We start from the raw sequence: 20,823 nt of genomic DNA, 5'->3' as shown, positions 1-20,823 counted from the left end.
TATATGTCTAAGTATCAATGATACTCTTTCTCTGTTAGAGGGTATCGAAAATTTTGTTTTTTCAAAGATATATATTCTAAGTATCATTGATACTCTCTCTTTGTGGGAGGGTAGCGAAAATGTCATTCTCATAGATATATGTCTAAGTATCAATGATACTCTTTCTCTGTTGGAGGGTATCAAAAATTTCGTTTCTTCAAAGATATTTATTCAAGGTATCATTAATACTCTCTCTTTGTGGGAGGGTTGTGGGAGGGTAGGGAAAATTTCATTCTCGTAGATATATGTCTAAGTATCAATGATACTCTTTCTATGCTTGAGGGTATCAAAAATTTTGGTTTTGTTTATTGCAATGTAAAAAAATTGAATTTTAGGCACAAATAGTACGATAATAAACTATTTATTTTATTTTATTTTCAAAAATAAACAGAACGATTGGAAAGTAAATAGCATAAAGAAAACATCACTCATCATCTTCATCTTCATCTTCATCCTCATCATCACCATCATCACCATCAGTTGAACACCCATCATCACTTTTTTCATAGTAATAATTTAAGGGTCTCGAAGCCATTCATCTTCATTTTCTTCTTCTTCTTCATCGTCTGAGTACTCGCTGGTAAGGCAATCCGACCAATGAGACCACTCAGGCAGAACCATCTTTGTTGCTTTCAATAAGAGATTTACACAAATGCAAGTTAGACTCATGCAGGTTGAGGGTCTTTTTAAAGAAGTAAAAAGTTATAAAAATGAGGAAATTTAAGGGGGATTAGCAAGAAAACGAAGAGGTTTAATGGGATTAGTTGAAAATTTAATTTTTTGGTTATCTGTGTGCGGGACGGTTTAAGAGTGTTAATTCATTGAATGGTAATTCATTAAAATTTAATGGGATGTTAATTCAATGCATGTTGGTTTTTGAGTCAGTTTTCTTATTTCATTTATTGATGATAAGGTGAGTCTTTAAGTTGAGTAAATATTCAAGACATTGGATAAATATTACAAGATTCATTACCAAAATTGTCATCAAGAGAAATGCTACTAGTTCAAATCCCGATATCTGTAGTACCCTTGACTCGATACCAGGTCAAAGAAAGTTCAAAGATAACGGTATCTGTAGAGCTAAATCGATATCCAAGGTATGTTATCAATTGATACTACTTTTAAGTAGAGTAGTATCGAAATTCTAAATTTCTTTTCAAAATATTGTTAAGTATCAATTGATATTATTTTTAAGTGGAGTAGTATCAAAATTCTAAATTTCTTTTCAAAATATTGCTAAGTATCAATTGATACTACTTTTAAGTGGAGTAGTATCGAAACTCTAACTTTCTTTTCAAAATATTGTTAAGTATCAATTAATACTACTTTTAAGTGGAGTAGTATCGAAATTCTAAATTTCTTTTCAAAATATTGTTAAATATCAATTGATACTACTTCTAAGTGGCGTAGTATCGAAATTCCGGATATCTTTTCAAATATTTATAAGTATCAAAAGCTATTAACAGATATATTGTAAATATTAAACAAACCACAAAGAGCAAAATAGATCTATTTCATAAGTAAAAGAAAGTTTAAGACAATATTGTAGGGGGGATTTCCCGTCACTAAACAGATGACACGTGTATGGGAAATAACCTAAGACTATAGATGTCCAGAATGAGACAAGAACCATCAGATCAGTTCTGTGAGTAAGTAATCTCATGCGTAGCACGAGTGTTTAGTGGACATGTGTCAGGCACATGACTGACCGTCTTCCAACATAACAGTTACCCCAGTCGTTAGGAACTGATGTAGACAGTTCCTGAATAGAAGGAAACTGAAGATAGCGATCTTTGATGATAAGGAAAGAATCGTGAAGACATATCTTAGGAGTTACCTTGTAGGTATAATCTTCCCATACACGATGGGACATTATGATCAGCAATGAAACTTACCTCTCATAAAGATATGGTCTAGATTCAGACTTCTATAAAGAGGGAATTCTTAATAGGAAGATAGAGTCCAAAGATGGAAGGGAACTCACAAGCGGTGAAGATAGCCCTAACCCTAGGACTCTCAAAGCTCTTCCTATATAAACCATAGGGATTTCGCTCTTAGGAACTATGCAAGATAGGGTATAATTCTCCATAATAAACAAGGAGATACGTAGGCAGCCGTCAGACAATTCAACCCTGAACTCACAATCATCTCATCCCTTCTCCATTCATTTAAAGGTTCCAAGATCACAAGGCACAGAGGAAGATCAGGGAAAACTCGAAAAATCCCCTACATCTAGTGGCGCCGTCTGTGGGGACGAAAATAGATAAATATTTGTTTCAGACGATTGATTTAGCCTAAAAACTCTTACTGTTGTGATGGCAGGAGCAAAGAAAACAAAGGGTGGCGCTACCACACGCAGTGTCGCTGTGAGAGAAGAAGAGCATGAGACACCTGAAGCTGAAGGGGGACAACGCTGGTCACCACGACGCGAACAACCCCCTCCAAAGACCCATGACTAGCACCGACGCACTAGCAATTCCCGGTGCAGACCCCAGGAATAATGCTCAAGAAGAGCATCAAGATGGTGAGAATGCTGTCCTCACAAATCCAGAGTTTGTTCAGGCAAGCCAAGCAGTACAGGCTCTGGAACAGCAAAGGAGAAATCTTAAACGAGAAGTACAGCTACTGAGGCATTTGTATCAATCTAACACAAGGAAGGAGCCACTCATCAATCTCGATGATGACGACCTTCCAGAAGGTGGTCGTGCAAAGAACCCAAGGCATGGGGGTCTAGCTCGACGCAAGACATCTGAGTCGGAATACAACAACTCAGATAAGGACTCGAATACAGCATCCAAACCAGAGTCAACCGACCAGGATCGTGATGTCAACCCTTGACACAGAAAAAGAGCTCATACCGAGGAGCATTCTACCAAAGAAGCTGCATGGGAAACTGAGAAGAATGACCTGATCTGTCAGATGCATCGGATGACAAGCAAGGGGAGAAAAATGCAAGACTCCCTTGTTCAATCTGCCATAATGGGGGCATGCAGATCTCCTTTTGCATCACAGGTGATGAGGAAACCATATCCCCGAGGTTACAGACAACCGAAGTTCAGTGTCTTTAGTGGCAAGTCAGATCCGGTGGATCACGTATTCAGGTATTGTGCCACTATGGGACAATATGAGAGATATGACCATGTCATGTGTCAAAAATTCAAAGCCTCCTTGTCTGGATCTACGCTCCAGTGGTACCACAGATTACCTGAGCGTCAGATCAGGTCCTTAGAAAAACTATTTAGGACCTTCATAGACAGGTACTCATGCAACAAGCATCAACCTAAACGGATCGATGCACTGTTCAACATCAAGAAAAAAAATGGAGAGGCATTGAGATCCTACATGCAACGGTTCATGGAAATTTCAATCCAAATAGAGTCTTGTGATGAACAGACTGCTATAATAGCTTTTAAACAAGGGTTGGATGAAAACAACGCCTTATTCGGATCTCTCTCCAGGAAACCACCCCGTGATTTAGAGGAACTCCTTGATAGGGTTGAAACTCATGCGGGGTGGGAAAAAGATGTCCTGAACAGACGTCAAGAAGTGAAGAAAACTAGTCGGACAATTCCTGGAGTTCCTCAAGAAGGGAATGGAAATTCTTCCCCTCAAAAATCAAAGAGAGACCATAATCGTGGTCACCAAAGGGCCGAATGCCCAGAGGGCAATACCAAAATGTAGCCAATAGTGTAGATGGAAAGCAGCAGAAGAAGCCACGTGTGGAAGGAGCTGAAGAAGCTCTTCCCTCAATGGACAGAAACTTTGCCCTTTTGAACAAAATGCCAGATGAGGTTCTGGACTCGATAAAAAATCAGAGTTACCTCAAATGGCCAGCTCCGCTTAAGCCAGGTTCCCTGGGTACCAGAAACCAAAGAACCTACTGTTAGTTCTATAAGAGTAAGGGTCACAACACCAGAGCCTACAGGACCCTGAAAAATGAACTACAGGATCTGATTGAAAGGGGGTATTTGAAGCAATTTGTGGCACACGAACATGCAAACACAAAGATGACTGAGGAGATCAAACGCGTCGGTTTAGGACCCCGTGTCTTGAACCGCTCAATGGCTGACTCCAGATAAATATGATTTCTAGTAAAGCAAGTAAACGAAGTGGACAGGTCACTGACAAGGGTGCGTAATATCAAATACGGATTGCCAAACAGATGAGGATCATGAACAGCGAGCTGACTACAGGAGCTCAGGTCAATGTGGTACCCCAGAAAGATCCGCTTATTCTTTTCACTGAAGCTGACTGCCTTAACATCCAAAGTCCATATGAGGATGCGCTGGTTCTCACATTCTCTTTTGGAGATTATGATTTGCATCGCATATTGGTGGACCCAGGCAATTCAGCAGATGTACTCTACTATGATGCATTCAAAAAGTTGCAGATCCCGGATCGCGGAGATGGTTGCCACCACCCAACCCTGTATGGATTCAATGGGGACAAAGCTCTCATTTGTTGGGGAGATCCGCCACCAGAGCCACCGGGTCGGTAACTCTTATCATAAATTTTGTTGTGGTAAAAGCTAACACACCATATCACATGATTTTAGGCAGGACCTGGCTACACAGACTCAGAGCCGTTCCCAGCACCTATCACCAATGTCTAAAATTCCCAAATCATAGGAAAATTTAGACAATCAGAGGAGATCGGGTGGTTGTCAAGACGTGCTATGCTTTGGCAACAAAGCAGTCCCCACTCCCTTTTGAACCAATGGAGCAACCCGCCAAATAGCAATTACAGTTAGATCCCCCTCTCTCGGACCTGGTCCTAAGAGAGAGGGAGGATCCCCTCTCACTGGAGCCATTGGAGGAAGTGGATATTGGGGGAGGCATCTCACCAAAAACCACTTTCATCTGCACCATGTTGAGTTCTGAAGAGTGCATGGCTCTGATACAGTTCCTCTGAGAGCACAAGGACGTGTTTGCTTGGTCGTTTGAATAAATGCCAGGAATTGATCCCCATGTGGCATGCCACTGAAAGAAGAATGGGTCATGGAGAATCTGTATCGACTTCACGGATCTGAACCGTACATGTTTGAAGTACAGCTACCCTCTGCCACGAATTGATAAATTGGTGGATACAACGCCTGAACATGAACTATTGTCTTTCACAGATGGGTCGTCTGGTTACAACCAGATCCCTTTGCATGAAGAGGACCACAAGCATGATAGTTTCACAATCGAGGATGGCCTGTACTACTATCAGGTCATGCCATTTAGACTGAAAAATGCAGGGACTACATACCAGCGATTGGTAAACAAGATGTTCAAAGGATTGATAGGTGACATTGTGGAGGTGTATGTAGACGATCTTTTGATCAAAAGCCTAAGACGAGGAGATCATCTCTCCCACCTGAAGCGTGCATTCGACATTCTCAGGGAGTTTCGCATGAAGCTCAACCCTGCAAAGTGTGCTTTCGCTGTCTCATCAGGGAAGTTTTTGGGGTATCTAGTTACTAAAAGAGAAATCGAGGCAAACCCAGATCAAATCCGGGCACTCCTAGATATGCCCTCACCTAAAAATATGAAAGAGGTTCAAAAAGTTACGGGCAGGTTAGCAGCTCTGAACAGGTTCATCTCTAAGAGTTCAGATAAGTGCAAACCTCTCTTTTAGTTACTGCGAAAGAATACCTCATTTGCATGGATAGAAAAATGCCAGAAAGCATTTAATTAACTCAAAACATACCTGGGGGCACTACCAATCCTTTCCAAGCCAATTGAGGGAGAAGTCTTGGATCTTTGTCTTTGTTCGTCTAACTACGGTATTAGTTATGTACTAATATGCGTGGATGAAAAGAATGTTAAAAAGCATGTCTATTTCTTGAGCTGCACGCTTCTTCCAGCAGAAACAAGGTAGCCAAAACTCGAAAGAGTCGCTCTAGCACTTGTTTTTGCAGCAGAGAAGTTGCGACCATACTTCCAGTCCCACACTATCAGAGTAACCACATAGTACCAATTGCGGTCAATTCTAGAAAGACCGAATAGGTCAGGGTGGTTAGCAAAATGGTCTGTGCAACTGTCAGAATATGATATTATTTACGTTCCCAGAATCTCAGAGAAGGGTCAGGCACTAGCAGAATTCTTGGGAGATTTCCCAATGACCTACGCATACGCAGGGTACAACTCAACTACCCCCAGTTCAGATGATCGCATCCAGTCTGAATCTCCAGAAAACCGTCTAGATCCCTAGGAACCAAGCTCCGGGTGGCAGTTGTTTGTGGATGGATCTTCGAATGACAAAAGCACAGGAATTGGAGCTGTGTTAATCACTCTTGACATTATACGATTGGAGAAATCCATCTGGTTAGGTTGGAATGCTTCCAATAACGAGGCAAAATATGAAGCCATTCTTGCTGGCCTCATCATAATGGCTCTCGATCTGGGCCTAACACAACTCACAGTTTTTAGTGACTCACACCTGGTTGTTTTTCAAGTTGATGGTGGATACGAGGCCAGGGATGAACGAATGGCAAAATACCTGGAACTGGTAAGGGGCCTTCAGAGCAAGTTTGAGAACATTTAGTTCTATCAACTGCCTCGGTCAGCCAATAGACACGTAGATGCTTTGGCATATGTTGCTTCAATATTGGGCAACAGAGAATCTCGTTCAATCCTTATCGAGTTTCAGGAGAAATCTAGCATTCAGGCCCCAGTTACAACAGTTTGTGTTGTTCCAGCCATTACTCCAACTTGGATGGATCCATATAAGTCCTGTAGGAACCGTTATTCAGAATGCAAATATTTCTACAAACCGCGAGAACCACGCGCAGCGGAATTAATAGGTTCTCACTATTTGTGATTGGAAAACATACCTTTGAATCCGATTTAGATAACTCTGAGAATCCAAGCTTTATCAAATCCGAAATCATCCCCTTGATCTTCTGTTGTATTCCTTTAGAACAGATTGGACGTTGTGTGGACAACGATCTACCAACCCCCTTCTTTCTCTCAAGATCATAAACGAATTCAAATCTACTTTTCTTGCCTCTTTTTCAGAACTAGTGAATAGTGAATTTTGGCCAGAGAGAAAGAGTATTCTATTTATAGGCTACAACAGGGACTATGAGGATAAATTAGGGTTGGGCCTCCTGACGGGCTTGGGCTTACCATGTTTGCCCTGAACACACGACCCAAGTCCGTCAACAAATGGCTTATTCCACTAAAGGCCATTGTTGCACTACAGCCCTAATCCCAAATTATGTGTCAGCATTTATGGGCTCCATATTATATGCTCGTTGATCTCCCCGTGTTTAAGATATCGAATGTCCGTTGATTAAGTCAAGTTACTGACAACTACATTAATCAACTTCTTATGTCCTTGAGTAGTACCACTCAACCTCATTGTCATGTCGGAATAAATCCACCTGCAGGGTTTACATGACAATCTTTTTGAGCTCCTCAAGGGGACATCATCAACCTGACTTCTTGTGGGACACAGATTCCTTCTATAATCAATAGTACACCTTACATACAATGTCATTACCCAATCCATCGAGTTTGTTGATTCACAAATGAATCTCACTCATTGATGATTTAAAGCAATGTACAATGCATATAAGTGCCCGTTATTATATCCGGATTAGGAGGACAAGCATCCATAAGAACAGAGGTGTTTGTTCTCTTATATAGTCAGTATAAGGAGAAACAACCTCACTTGGTCCTATTCAATATACACAAAGTGTATTAGTGTAATCCTATAGTCAAGATAGACTAATACCAGATTATACTACAACCGTACCAATGGTTTGTCCAAATCTATCTAGGTTGTGAACGATTACTTATACTTTATAAGGTACTGATGATATGATCTTCTGTGCGTTCACACCATATCCTCTACAACATAAAGTATTAGACACATGTATATAACTAATAACATATATAATATGCATAACATTTGCCCATATGATTCTCATTCAAAATATAAAGAATTAGAGTTAATACAAAAGTAATGCTTTTAGTATATAACCCTATCAAGTCCTACCTCAAAGAAGGGACATTCCCTGAAGATAAGAGTATAGTAAGGCGTCTGCTTGCAAAGATACAAAGATTCACCCTCGTAGGAGACGATCTGTACAAGAAGTCCTTTATGGGACCTTATCTCATATGTCTCTCCCTAGATCTTGTTGAACAGGTTATGCGAGAAGTTCATGAAAGAATTTGTGGCAACCATGCTGGGGGAAGAACTCTAGCTTTCAAGATCCTAAGGCAAGGATACTTTTGGCCTTATATGCAAAAGGACGCGCAAGTTTTTGCCCGCAAGTGTGAAAAGTGTCAACGATTTGCTCCACTTATCCATGCTCTAGCAACAGAACTGCACCCATTGGCCAGCCCATGGCCATTCGCATAGTGGGGAACTGACATTGTAGGACCCCTACCACCCGCTCCTGGCAATGTCAGATTCTTGTTGGTCGCAACGGATTACTTCACCAAATGGATAGAAGCAGTTCCCCTTGTCTTCATTCGAGAACAGGACATCAGAAAGTTCATTTGGAACAACATTGTCTGCAGGTTTGGCATACCCAAAGTTATCATTTCAGATAATGGGTAACGGTTAAGCTAGAGAGGGGTTTGCCGAAGCGTGTGAGGAGTTTCACATCACCCATCTGTTCTCAACTCCAAGGTATCCACAAGGTAATGGCCAGGCTGAAGCCTCTAACAGGGTCATCTTGGATAACATAAAGCGTAAATTAGATGACGAGAAAGGTTTATGGGTCGAAGAAATGCCTAAGGTCCTATGGGCGTCAACTACACCCAAAGGTCAATCAAGTGGTGAGTCTCCATTTTCATCGACCTCTGTAAACTGAAGCTATCATACCTCCAGAACTAGTAGCTCCCACTCAGAAGTCAGATATGGTTCACACTCTGGACAACGAGGAGTTGTTATGTAGAGAAATGGATCTCCTAGATGAAAAGCGAGAAGGTGCCACACTTCGCTTAGCTGCTAACCAACAGACTTTGAAGAGATCATACGACAAAAGAGTCCGGATTCGATCTTTCAAAACTAGCGATCTAGTTTTCCGTGAGAACCCAGAGCCCAACGACAAACTTCGACCTAACTAGGAAGGACCATATATCATCGACAAGGTTGGTCAAACTGGTTTGTACTACCTACGCACTGTTAAAGGTGACGTTCTTGTCAAACCATGGAACGGACAGTACCTTTGCAAGTACTATCAGTAAATTGTTATTTCATGCTTTGTTATGCATATTTTACCATCAATAAAGTTCTTCACCTTGCAATCAAATATATTCCTTGCACGTTCTTTATTATCCTCAATAGACTAAGCCTTTAGGGAATTATTTGCTCACTATCTGTTCAAGAATATTGTATGCCAATTTGCTTTGGAACCAGTGATACTGAGTAAGGGAAAGTCTAACTATCAGTTCCTTTCTTAGCCCCATGCAGCTGGAACTATATGCTAGTTATTTTAAACTACAAATATCCTCGATGGGTTAAGCCTTTAGGGAATATAACCACGTTAACTGTCCAATAAACTGTATGCCGGTTTGACTTAGAACAAGAGATAGTGTTCTTGTGAGCTTGAACTGTATGCCAGTTTCGGCCGCTCTCAAAACATCAAACGCAGGGGTTGCTAGGAAGATCTGGGTGGGATCCAAATTCTAGCACACCATCATTAGCTTGGAACTATATCAGCATGATGGTGCTGAGGAAGACTCCTCCACTACTGTTCAGGCGATACCCTTTTTATTTTTTAAAAATAAATTGGACCTATCATTATTAAACACAGTGTTGTGCTCATGGCACCAAGTTGCTTTTGCAAAGGCATATGCTTCTATGCGATCGAACTCTCAGTTACAGTTAAGTTGAAATGGCTCCCATGAGATCCTGATCAGATTCTAGTTATGCTTCATATTAATCTGTTTAGCCTGCTAGGGTCACCTATTGTTGTTCCAAATGAACTTTGGGGGCAACAGGGGTAGAGTATGCACAATAATATATGTAATATAACATAAAGTACTTCGAAGGCATACATAAAATAGAAGAGCTGCAGAGCTCAGTAAGTAAATAACATGAATAAAATAGAAGAGCTACAGAGCTCAGTAAAGTAAATTGTATGTGAGCTACATAGATCGATATTATAGACCCATAGAATAACTGTTTAAGAATAAATGTTTTTGTGAATCATCACCTGAAAAGCTTATGAAGCAGGGGTAGAGTCAAACTTTGGTTCACCATCAGTGCTTGCTATTGCACCAGCATTAGGAACTCGTGCTTCACTCTCAGGAACAGACTGTGTTATTGGATTAACTGGAACGGTTAAAGGCTTAACAAAATACTCACTTGAAATTAGAACTGGCAAAAAAAAAAAAAAAAAAAGTTGAATGGGAGGCATGTCATTATCGGTGAAAACGCCCAATGGTAAAGACGATGAACATCAGCGTTTTCACTATTAATCAAAGTTTAGAACTAAATTATGTGTACTTGTGAAGTTGTGATGCCTTGGTCTGGAGGAGAATACTAGTTTCTAGTGCTAAAATTGGTCTTAAGCCACGAAGAGAAAAGAAAGCAATCCAAAGATGAAAGATGTCATTGGTCCAAGACAAACAATTTGGTTTGTAAAAGCAATGAGGGCCAATGCGAAATCCGAAAAAAGTTAGTGGTCGTGTGAAAGCATTTAGCCAATCAACCATCTACCAAGTGGTCGAAGTCTCTCAAAGCTTGCATAGTTTACATGGGCTTTATCATTTTGTTGTTTTGATATTGATTTGTCTCAATTTATATCAAGTTACCAACTTCTGTTTAAGTGTTATATTCCTGTGCTTTATTTTGGGTTTTAGGCTTTTAGCTCAAATTGCATCCAGAGTTGAGACGAGACTCAGGTGGATGGTTAAAACTTCCGTGTGATGGGTTGGGTTCGGAGTCAACTCAATAGCAATCCATCTATGCATCTAGTGTTCATCGACACGTTACTATATCAATGTCTTGATCATTTGGTTCCACACCAAGACCAAACAATGAGGCTAAACTGATCCAAGAAAAAGATAATAAACGTTCAGTGGAAATTCCTTATTTGTCTGATTTTTCTTAGTGTCAATTCTTTATTTGCCTGATTTTTCCTTAAAAGTCTCATATATTTTTTGGAATTAGCCTAAGTGTTTTGCAAAGAAGGTATAGCTATAATATATATATATATAGATAAAACCAATTTAGCTGATATTAATTGACAAATGTTAGTACTCGGCGCTAAGGGCATCCAGATTTAGGATTGGCCCGGCCCTCGTTATTGGTGGTGAGTGAACTTATTATTATAGTTAAGTTGGTTAGCATTTCTAATTTGCTTTTCGGCTCTCTTCCTTCCTTCCCTCCCAAGAATGTCGAATCTTCCAGAAGAAATGATAACAAACATTCTTTCCAGACTTCCTGTGAAGCCTCTCTTGCAATTTAAGTCTGTATGTAAGTCTTGGTACTCTTTAATCAATGATCCTATATTTATTAAAATGCACCTTAAGCATGCTACTCGAAACAATAACTTGAATGCTATGTATTTTGATGCTTCTAATATCTATACCACAGACTATGATACATTATTAACAGAAGCAATAGAGGTCAATTTTCCATTTAAGTCTTCTAAAACTGTTGTTGATTATTATGGTTCTTGTAATGGTTTAGTATGCCTTGATGTTAATAGTAATATTGTTATATGGAATCCAAGTACTAAAGAATTCAAGAAATTGCCGTTGTCGTGTGAGGTGTTTTCGAAACGTGCAAAGGGTTCAGTGGCAACCTTATTGTCTGGTTTTGGATATGATCCTAATTTAGATGATTATAAGGTTGTGAAGGCGATGCAGTATTCCAATGGTAATGACTTTGTTGGTTCGGAATTTGAGGTTTATTCATTGGAAAAGGATTCATGGAGAAAGGTTGATGGTGCCCCTTACTACATTTGTGGTGGGAATAGTTTGTTTGGATTTGAAAATCCTCATTGGCTAGCCATGACCGGACGTTGGACGTTTGAATCGAAATGCATTGTTTATTTTGATCTCGTGGAAGAAAAGTTTTATGAGATTCAGCATCCTGACTGTGTAAACAATTTAATGAAGGTGGGTCTGTTAGGAGGGTCTCTTTATATACTCGATGATAACGAGACTTGGTCTGACATATGGGTGATGAAGGATTATGGTGTAAAGGGTTTATGGAATAAATTGTTTACCATTTCCCATACATGTCAATATTTCGAATACTCACGCTTTTCTGAAAATGGCAAAGTTCTTTTGGGCGATAAACCAGGATCTTGTTTTTATGCGACCCAGAACTTGAAAAGGCAAAGTATCTTGAGGTTCACGGTATTTCAAAGATGTGTTGTGCAGAGGTATATGTGGGGAGCCTTGTATCACTTAAAACGGGTACTTATGTGGGGCAAGAACAAGCAAAAAGGGATAGCATCAGAACAACGGGTTTAAAAAGGTAGAATCTATCATTATCTCTTTTGTTCCTTCTTTAGTAAATGGCATTGTATTAAATATTTACATAATGAGATAACCGTTTTATGAGTTTAAGGTTGAACACCATAGGTATTAGATAACAGCCCAATGTCAAATGCATTTATTACATATGGTTAAGGGAATTTTCAGTGCCCTTTACACTACTTAGTTTCCATGATGGCATATCGTAACTCAGATGTGGATTATCGTTTCTATTACAGAGGATTTTTACTCTTAGTGATGACAATGTAGAGGGCAGTAAAATTGAAGTACAAAGAAAGAAACAAGTAGAAGAATTAGCATAGTATCTATTCTTTCTGTCTATTAATCCATATAGAGTTGTTTCGAAAAATTCAGAATTAATTCCTTATGCTCTGTCTGTTATATTGCTCTTGTCTGTAAAGTAGGTTTTATTTGATATTTTCTAAAGTAATAGTCGTTTGTTTTATTGCATATCTGTGAAACCATATCATTTTCATCTTTGATGGATTAACGAAATGCACTTGAAGATTGCTTTAAAAATCTTGTCCTAGTTTTGTACTCCTTTCATCCTAACCCAATGCTTTTGGTTCGGATTTGTGTTGCAAGTTTTAAAAAGAGAAGCTGGGTTTAACTGTTTAAGACCCTAACTAGCTAATTGTATAACATAAATGATTACTATTCTAGTGTACCCATCACCTCTTGTGTAGCTATTTTTACGTGTATCATTAAAATGGTGAAAGAAAAGAAAACCGTCTAGATACATGGCTACCACGGGTGGTGTGACTGGGTTTATTGGTATTTTTTCCCCCATTTATAGTCATTTGTGACAGTTTCTTGATTATTAGTCTGTCTTTTCTCTGTTTTTCTTTTGTCTGTTTTCTACACATGATCTTATAGTAGTGTTCCATATAAGGAAATAATATTCAATTTATAGTAATTTAATAATAACGTCGTCGACAAAATGATTCTTCTTCAACAAGATACGTACATAATGTGATTTACATATGTTAACCTTTTGCTTCAATCGAAAAAAAATCATTTTATTAATCAATTCAAATATTTTTGGCTGTCCAAATGGAAAGTAGAAGGAAAGAGTTACGAACAATCTAGGCAATAGTTAGTTTGTGTACGTATGTTTGTGTTCAACAATAATGACAACAGTAACGTCACTCATTCGCAGATCTTTTTTTCTTATATTATTTTCTCTAATAACCTTCTAAACTGCTTTTGAAGTTGAATGCTTGAGTAAAACCTTTTCACTCAGTGATAACTAGATAAAATTGTTTTGTGCTGTAAAAAAAGTCTTGTGTTCTTCCAGTATCTCTTAGGGTCCCAAGTCCTCGTTCCATAACGCCTACATTCGGATGACTCCATAATAACTGTTTTTGGCAAGGCTGTTTTAAATGAGATTGGTAACTCAGTGATGCTGGCGGGGTATGAACCTGGACCCCTGGTATCATCACCCAAAGGTTTTACTGACTAAGCTAGCTGGCACCTGCATGAGTCCCATAATCAACTATACTACTAGGGTAAATAATTTGATCGCAGTTGTGAATAATACCAATCATTGCCCCCAATCTAATATGGTTGCGGAGATCTCATTAGAGGGTTTCTTGTTCCTCTTTACGTTTGTATGTGCTCCGCAACGCTTACTGGTACTATTCACGACTGAATCAAATATGGACATCATCCTCAACTTCGTCAAATAACCATTCACAGAGTTGATTGTTTCCTTCCTTTCTGAGAGGGAGGAGTATCTACTGCATTCTTGTAATGAGGATATGCTGGATTGTGGATACTGATATGAATGAATGACTTGATTGTAAATGACCACTCTAGAAGCAAATTAGCGACTGAAGCTGCTCCACCTGCAAGTCATTCAATGTGATGTCAATATATCATTCTTCAAGCCCATAGGAAAACCAATTCAAAATGGAACACCGGTTCATGTTGATCGAGTAGTGGTGGATACCAAGGCAGTGGCGTGGTATTGGGTTGGCGGCACTATTAAGAACTGAGGCTATAGTTTTCAGGACTTGATGGCCTGTTGGAAAGCCCTATTTAGGGACTATTATAATTATGTTGGTGTGCTGTTTTGGGATGATCGCGGTGATTCAGGGCTAAACAAGTCCAATTGTGGAAAGTAGGAGTTGTTCCTTTACAGGGGGTTATGTCTGTTGGTTTGGGTGTGCTGAAATCCTCCCTCACTCAGCCTTTCCATCAGACAATGGTAAGCATAAGAGAAGTTTGTCCATATCCTTCCTGGTTCAGACACTTTTATGTCAGTAGATTGTAACTTATATTTTATATGTTTCTCATGAATAAAGTTTTGTTCATAAAAAAGAAAAGAAAAAAAAGGCTAGAGCATTCCTCAAGCTATTGAGAAAGCAGGAAACTCATTAATGGCTCTTTTTTTTTTTTTTTGATCGGCAAGCGAGGTTGTTAACGGGGTCCCCTACCCCTTCTCATTAATAAGAATAATAGAGTGAGTTACAATCGGATATAAGTTTGTCCCATAGCATCATCATTTACAATTTTCTTTATATCCTCAGAAAATGAGCTAGGGACAACTTCAATGAATCTAACATATGGAATATTACAAGCTAAAGCATCTGCTAACTTATTGCATTCCCTGTAAATATGCTTAATAGAAAACTCATTAATGGCTTTCATGTAGACTAGAAACACTATTTGCATGTTTTTTGTTTGTATCATGATTTATACTCTCAATTTTCCTTGCGGGATATATTAGAAAGGTTTAGATGTTCTATCAATTTTCTGGTTTTATTTGAACTTACTTTGATTGTCTCTGACTAGCTAACGAATATCACTTTGCTTTTTCTGACTAGCGTTGTTGCAGTCTTTGTGAAATCGTTGTCATCTAGCTAGTGTAAATCAGACCTATGGTGTCTATCCTTTCATCTTTTGGTTCTTTATTTCGTGAATTCCATATGAATGAAATTCTAAGCAGCACGTAAAATGATATATCTGATGATACAGCTAAGCTAAGTAGCATTGACATGGCTATGCGTGTCGGTGGCCGACGTGGTGACCTATATGAAGTAGGACATGGGGACACCTCTAAAAACAAAATTACTATTACTCTTCTTTAGTTGCAGAACTAATTAACGGGCCCAAGTGAAGTCTGACATGGGGACACCTCTAGGTGGCATATCATGGAGTCGTGACTGTGTTAATGGTTTGTGTCCTTAGTCTTTTGGAGTTGAAAAACCCTAGTTCGAAATCTATTCATAATGTATTTGTGTGTCTGCCACGGATACCTATTCGACACAAATCTTTTTTAGAATATGAAGTTTCCATGTTACGTAGCAGCTGACCAATACTGCTATAAAAGTCTCTTATATATAACTTTTTTGTATTTGTTGGTTAATTTCTTTCTCTGAATGTCGTGATATTAAACAGGCGAATCAGTCTCCGTGTACTTGCTAATCTGCTTCCTCCTGCTCAAAGCATCATTTCTAACTCCAGCATTTAAGAAGCTTGTGGAATTAAAATATCTGCAGTTCATTTGAGTTGCCCAAAGACAGGTTTGAATGAATAAAACCCCAAGCTTGTTTTTATAGAAATGCATGAATTATCTACAGGTCTTTTTTCCTAATCATCTAATCCTCCACTTTTCAGGAGATTTGATGCTAAGGGTGTAGAGCAAGCGGAGTATATAGGAGAAGCTGATGAGAAGTAGCAGTCTTGCTAGCTAACAAGCTGGGAGTGCAGCTGGTCATTTTTTAGAGTGACAACAAAATGATGATACAAGCCTTGCAGGAGAGACAGAGAAAGCGGGTTGGAGGAATTTTAACTTAGTAGAAGACCTTTTATTTTGTCTATCGATCTAGTTTCCTGGGTTGTAAGTTTGTATGGATTAGGAGAACAGGTAATGAAGTGGCTCATGAACTTGCTTCTTGGGCAGTGAAGCATGAGAAAAACTTGCAGTTGTTTTGTTTAATCCTGTAGACATGTCCTATTACCGAATGTCCTTTATCAAATTAAATTTGTTTAAAACAGATAATGTTGTGTTTACTTTGGTCAGCTGAAGACATTCATTCTCATTTCCTTCCTTGCTTTCTATTCCGATGGAAATCTGATTTGCGAGTTAGAAGTTGGAACTTCTTCATCCTCTGAATGTTGCCAATTTTAACAAGGATGACCTAGTATCTACAATTAAATTTCGGAAACTCAACGTGTTTTATGTTCATTCAACTTAACATGGGGCCCAAGATTCAGGGCATGCCTTGGGGCCCCAAAAGCATTGATGCAATAGGAAATGTCAACGGGTAATAAACACTACTGAGTTACGGTGAAAAAACAAATTTTCACTTGCAGTTGCTTAATGAAACGTGTTTGTCTGCCTGAGAAAAAATATTTTGTAAACTATATATGGCTATGCTGAACTCACTTTCCGAGAGAGAGAAACCAAGAATGTCGAATCTTCTAGAGGAAATCATCACTAGCATCCTATTAAGACTCCAGGTGAAACCACTTTTACGATACAAGTCTGTATGGAACCAGAAAGAGGTCGATATGTAATAAGAAATTATGTCTAAAAACCCATGTTTTGAGATATTTCTAGAGCTCATTATAACTCTTATAAATAAAGCACCTCAGTACCAGTTGTAATTGCCAATTCACATTCATTTATTATTGTGTCCAGAACTTGAGAAAGTGAGAGGTTAATAATAAGATATTCGGTTTTCACTAGCCAAGTCTTAATAAATTAATCTCCCTAGACTTATGTTCTTCTTTTCTTCTTTTTCTTCTTTTTCGTGTTATATATAATAGGGTTAACTAGTATTACCCCCTACTAGATGAGCCAATTAGGATTTCCCCCAACTAGATGGAGAAATTATGGTCTCCCCCTTGAGTACACAAAAAAAAAACTCGGTCAACCTAAATGGACTTTTTTTTTGTGTGTATTCAGGGGGGGACCCTAATTTCCCCATCTAGTTGGGGTAAATCCTAATTGGCTCATCTAGTAGGGGGGTAATACTAAAAGATCCTATATAATAATCACCACTAGCATCCTTAGGCCTTTTTCATAATCACCAATGAGCTCCCATGTGATCCTTAATGCTCCAAATTGCTCCCTTTTGCCCCATTAACTCTAATATTTGGCAAAACTCTCTTTTTTACCTGTAAAGTCATAAAACACAACTTACAAGTACTATTAGTCCAATAAGATGGCTAAACAAGAGGTATAACTGAGGGTTAAAATACACTTTTTGAGCACTTATCAGAAGCGAAAGTAGTTTGTAAAGACCATCTCTACATTAGCCCTGAAAGAGTAGACATATATTAGATTTATCAAAGATAAAGAAGTGAAGAGAATCAAATGCACAAACGATATTGTTATCACAACAAAACTGAGCAATGGAAAGTAAGTTTTTACGCATTGAAGGAATAACATAGACATTCTTAAGACGAAACTAAGAGGAACTGATAGGAAATTAGTTGGTCTAAATTAATTAGACTAATCTAACCCTAGTTAAACTGCAAGTGCACAGCTATCGTTGAAAATAGTTGTGGCAAACGGGTCGATCCCACAGGAATTGCTACTTCAGACAAACGAATATTAAAATTATATTTAACTAATTCGAACAATATTCTTTTATGGAAGTTTGAATTACTATTAACTAAAATTAACTAATTACTATGAAAGCAATAAATTAAATGGATTAACTATTAACTAGAAAAAACACTAAGGCATTGAATCCACCCTAGACCCGTTGTAGGTTATCCTAGTCAAATCGGTTTATAGTTCTCTTTTAATTACGAAGTAGCACGAGGGAAAGGTAACCCTAGCTTTTAAAAAATATAATTATGAAGCTCTTATATTTATTAGATTGATTGGATTTCAAAGAAACGAAAATATAAATCCCTAACAAGAGTTGTCTTTTTATAGCACAACTATTCACGCATTTATTTAGACGATAAACGTAGTGCATTGATATTAATAAGAGAATAATCTAACTATTAATTAGTCGAGACATGAAAACATGCAAGATATAATTAATGAAAGTAATCCTATTACTATCTAAAGAAATCAATCAAGTTTAATCTTTAAGTTCCGAGAACAGTAAACTAATTAAACATAAAAAAAAAACCTATACAAGTCTAGGGCTTCATCTTAGCCTTAGCTAATAGTTTAGCTACACATAATAATCAAACTGAAAATAAAGTAAAGGTTAGGAGAACTCATGTCGACAGTGAAATCTCTTTGGCTTTCCTTCATCTCGTTCTCGATTTCCGTGCATCTCTAATTCTCGCTCTTCGGCTCTCCGGTGTTATGTTCTGTCCTCTGTGTTCTGGAGCGCCCCCTGTTTTTATAGCTTTTCATTAGGTCCCCAGAATTGGGAAAGTTCTAATTCGGTTTAGCTTCTGCAAGATTCGAAATTCTCTCGACATTAGAAACCCCCAAAGATTTATTGCTCACGTCTCTTAATAGTAGGAATCGGATATTTCATACCAAAAGTGGATTGGAATTAGAAGGGATTCGTGACTGCAATTAGATTGGTCTTTGCAAGCATTTTGGTGATTGGGCGATCGATTCGGAAAGAGGAGTGTCGGGTTTTAATTACTGTTAGTTCACTTTTGACTTGTGTGAAATAGAGAATAACAAATGGCTTTGATTCGGTAGGAGTAAGTGGAGTATTTGTTTGGTTCTGGAAGCTTTGATTTAGTCGCCGGAATTATAGTAGATTTTTGGTTATGTTCGTACGAACTGAATTTGGAGAAGGAACTAAAGTTTCGATCCGGTAGTCCAGTAGGTAGGTTAATTGGGTGCATATGGGCTGGTTTTAAAACTTGCACATGGTCCGGTCTATAATTCTAAATCCACCCCCTTGCTGGTCACATGACTACTTAATCTCATGGGCCCAAATCCTTTTACTCTTTTTGTGTCATATTTTACTTAGTTGGGCCCAATAATCCAAACCCAACCAAAGGCCCATCCAGCGATCCAAATGCAATGAACAACTATCCAAATGCGATCCAAATCCAATAATAACCCATTTCACCCTCTTTCGGGACACCTCCAATGAACTGAACACCCAATGTTAGGAGCTCACGCACTGATATCTTAAATCTCGCTAGTTTCGGCACTTTTAATAAACTCAAATCCAATTCTGCAAAAATCATCAAAAATACGCTAACTAGATCAAACGAATAAATTAAACGAACTAACTAATATAAAATTGAGCGTAAATATATAGCATTTACGTGCTTATCAAATCCCCCAAACTTACATTTTGCTAGTCCTCGAGCAAAACTAAACTAATAACAAAAACAAAAATTCTAACTCACTTTCGTAGGAATCACGATTACACTTAGCATGTGTAACAAGCCTTTTAAACCCCTAGGTTACCCCTAGTGGACGAGTTTAGTCTCGTGAGGGTTTTCAGAAACGGTACCCACAAACATTAACATTACATGACAAATGGTGAAACAGTTTTCTCAGAGATAAAATATTTTGCCAACTGATAAACAAGTTCAAAAATTATTAATCACCACAATTTACATCATCATTACCAAGACGCATCACTACTTCCAAAGATAGAAATCATTGACTACTTTCCAAAACCAAAGCGTGTGCGTGTGTTTAGCCAAACTAATATAATCTCTTATCCAAGTAACGGAATTCCTAACTTACTATCCAAATAATATATCAACCTCAATCCTCACCATTCATACACTCACAAGAAAGTCTCTCTCTTATATAAGTTTTCAATTTTACCTTTGTATGCAGGGAAATGAGTAAAATAATAGAACATCCCACATACTTAGCCAGAAAGACGGACTTATAAAATTTCAAAAACAAATTAGTCTCATGGAAAAAACATCAATCACATGTGAAGTGTCGGGTCCTTCACTTTAGCATCCTCTCACCTATTCTACACTTCATATCGTACTTTTGTGATAAGTCTGGGTATTAAGACGGGGCTTAGGATAGGTTAACAAGAAAATGGTAAAAAGGATTCAAAAATTTCTGAGAATAAACTAAAGACTTTTCTTGCACTTGATTTTCTTGGAAAATTTCTTCATTTTGTAAAACACATTACTTTACTTTCTCACTACTTCTTCTCAATGATTTCTCTTTCTCTTTCTTTTTTTTTTTTTTTTTTCTTATATATATATATATATATATATATATATATATATATATATATATATATATATATATATATATATATTTCTTTCTTTTCTATTGAATCACTTTGAGCAAAAGGAATGATTTTCTTCATTTGATTTTGGTAGATTTTCCTTCCGAATCTTCTTTCTTCTAGCTTTCTCCTTAGTCTTTTAGAAATTCTCAGAAATATGGGTAAGGCTAATAATATGG

The 20,823-nt window shown here is 38.1% G+C and overlaps 1 protein-coding gene and 2 long non-coding RNA genes across 4 annotated transcripts; 1 reads left to right on the top strand and 2 right to left on the bottom strand.

Moving 5' to 3' along the window:
• Positions 1 to 332: 332 nt before the first annotated feature.
• Positions 333 to 10,330, bottom strand: LOC147494295 (uncharacterized). The gene is made up of 2 exons (XR_015199369.1): positions 10,196 to 10,330; positions 333 to 660 (listed from the first exon to the last, which is right to left on the bottom strand). It is a non-coding gene; the product is annotated as an uncharacterized LOC147494295 (long non-coding RNA).
• A 63-nt stretch (positions 10,331 to 10,393) lies between these two features.
• On the top strand, positions 10,394 to 16,492 carry LOC147494294 (F-box protein CPR1-like). Of its 2 annotated transcripts, XM_086567025.1 has the most exons (4): positions 11,243 to 12,471; positions 14,310 to 14,700; positions 15,894 to 16,018; positions 16,113 to 16,492. In XM_086567025.1, exon 1 carries the CDS (start codon positions 11,379 to 11,381, stop codon positions 12,465 to 12,467), a length of 1,089 nt encoding a protein of 362 aa, XP_086423151.1. In that variant the 5' UTR covers positions 11,243 to 11,378; the 3' UTR covers positions 12,468 to 12,471; positions 14,310 to 14,700; positions 15,894 to 16,018; positions 16,113 to 16,492. The 2 variants fall into 2 exon arrangements, with proteins under 2 accessions (XP_086423150.1, XP_086423151.1); XM_086567024.1 differs by lacking the exon at positions 14,310 to 14,700 and having other exon boundaries at positions 10,394 to 12,471.
• Positions 16,493 to 18,512: 2,020 nt separating this feature from the next.
• Positions 18,513 to 20,491, bottom strand: LOC147494293 (uncharacterized). Its single transcript, XR_015198507.1, has 2 exons — positions 18,952 to 20,491; positions 18,513 to 18,863 (listed from the first exon to the last, which is right to left on the bottom strand). It is a non-coding gene; the product is annotated as an uncharacterized LOC147494293 (long non-coding RNA).
• Between the last annotated feature and the right edge of the window lie 332 nt (positions 20,492 to 20,823).

This window comes from Coptis chinensis, chromosome 6 (genome assembly GCF_015680905.1).
Source record: "Coptis chinensis isolate HL-2020 chromosome 6, ASM1568090v1, whole genome shotgun sequence".
In the NCBI taxonomy this organism is placed as follows: Eukaryota; Viridiplantae; Streptophyta; class Magnoliopsida; order Ranunculales; family Ranunculaceae; genus Coptis; species Coptis chinensis.
This window is presented reverse-complemented; position numbering and strand designations above follow the sequence as displayed.

Excerpts from the sequence above, each read along its gene's own strand:
- LOC147494294 (XM_086567024.1), top strand. The coding sequence starts at position 11,379 with ATGTCGAATCTTCCAGAAGAAATGATAACAAACATTCTTTCCAGACTT.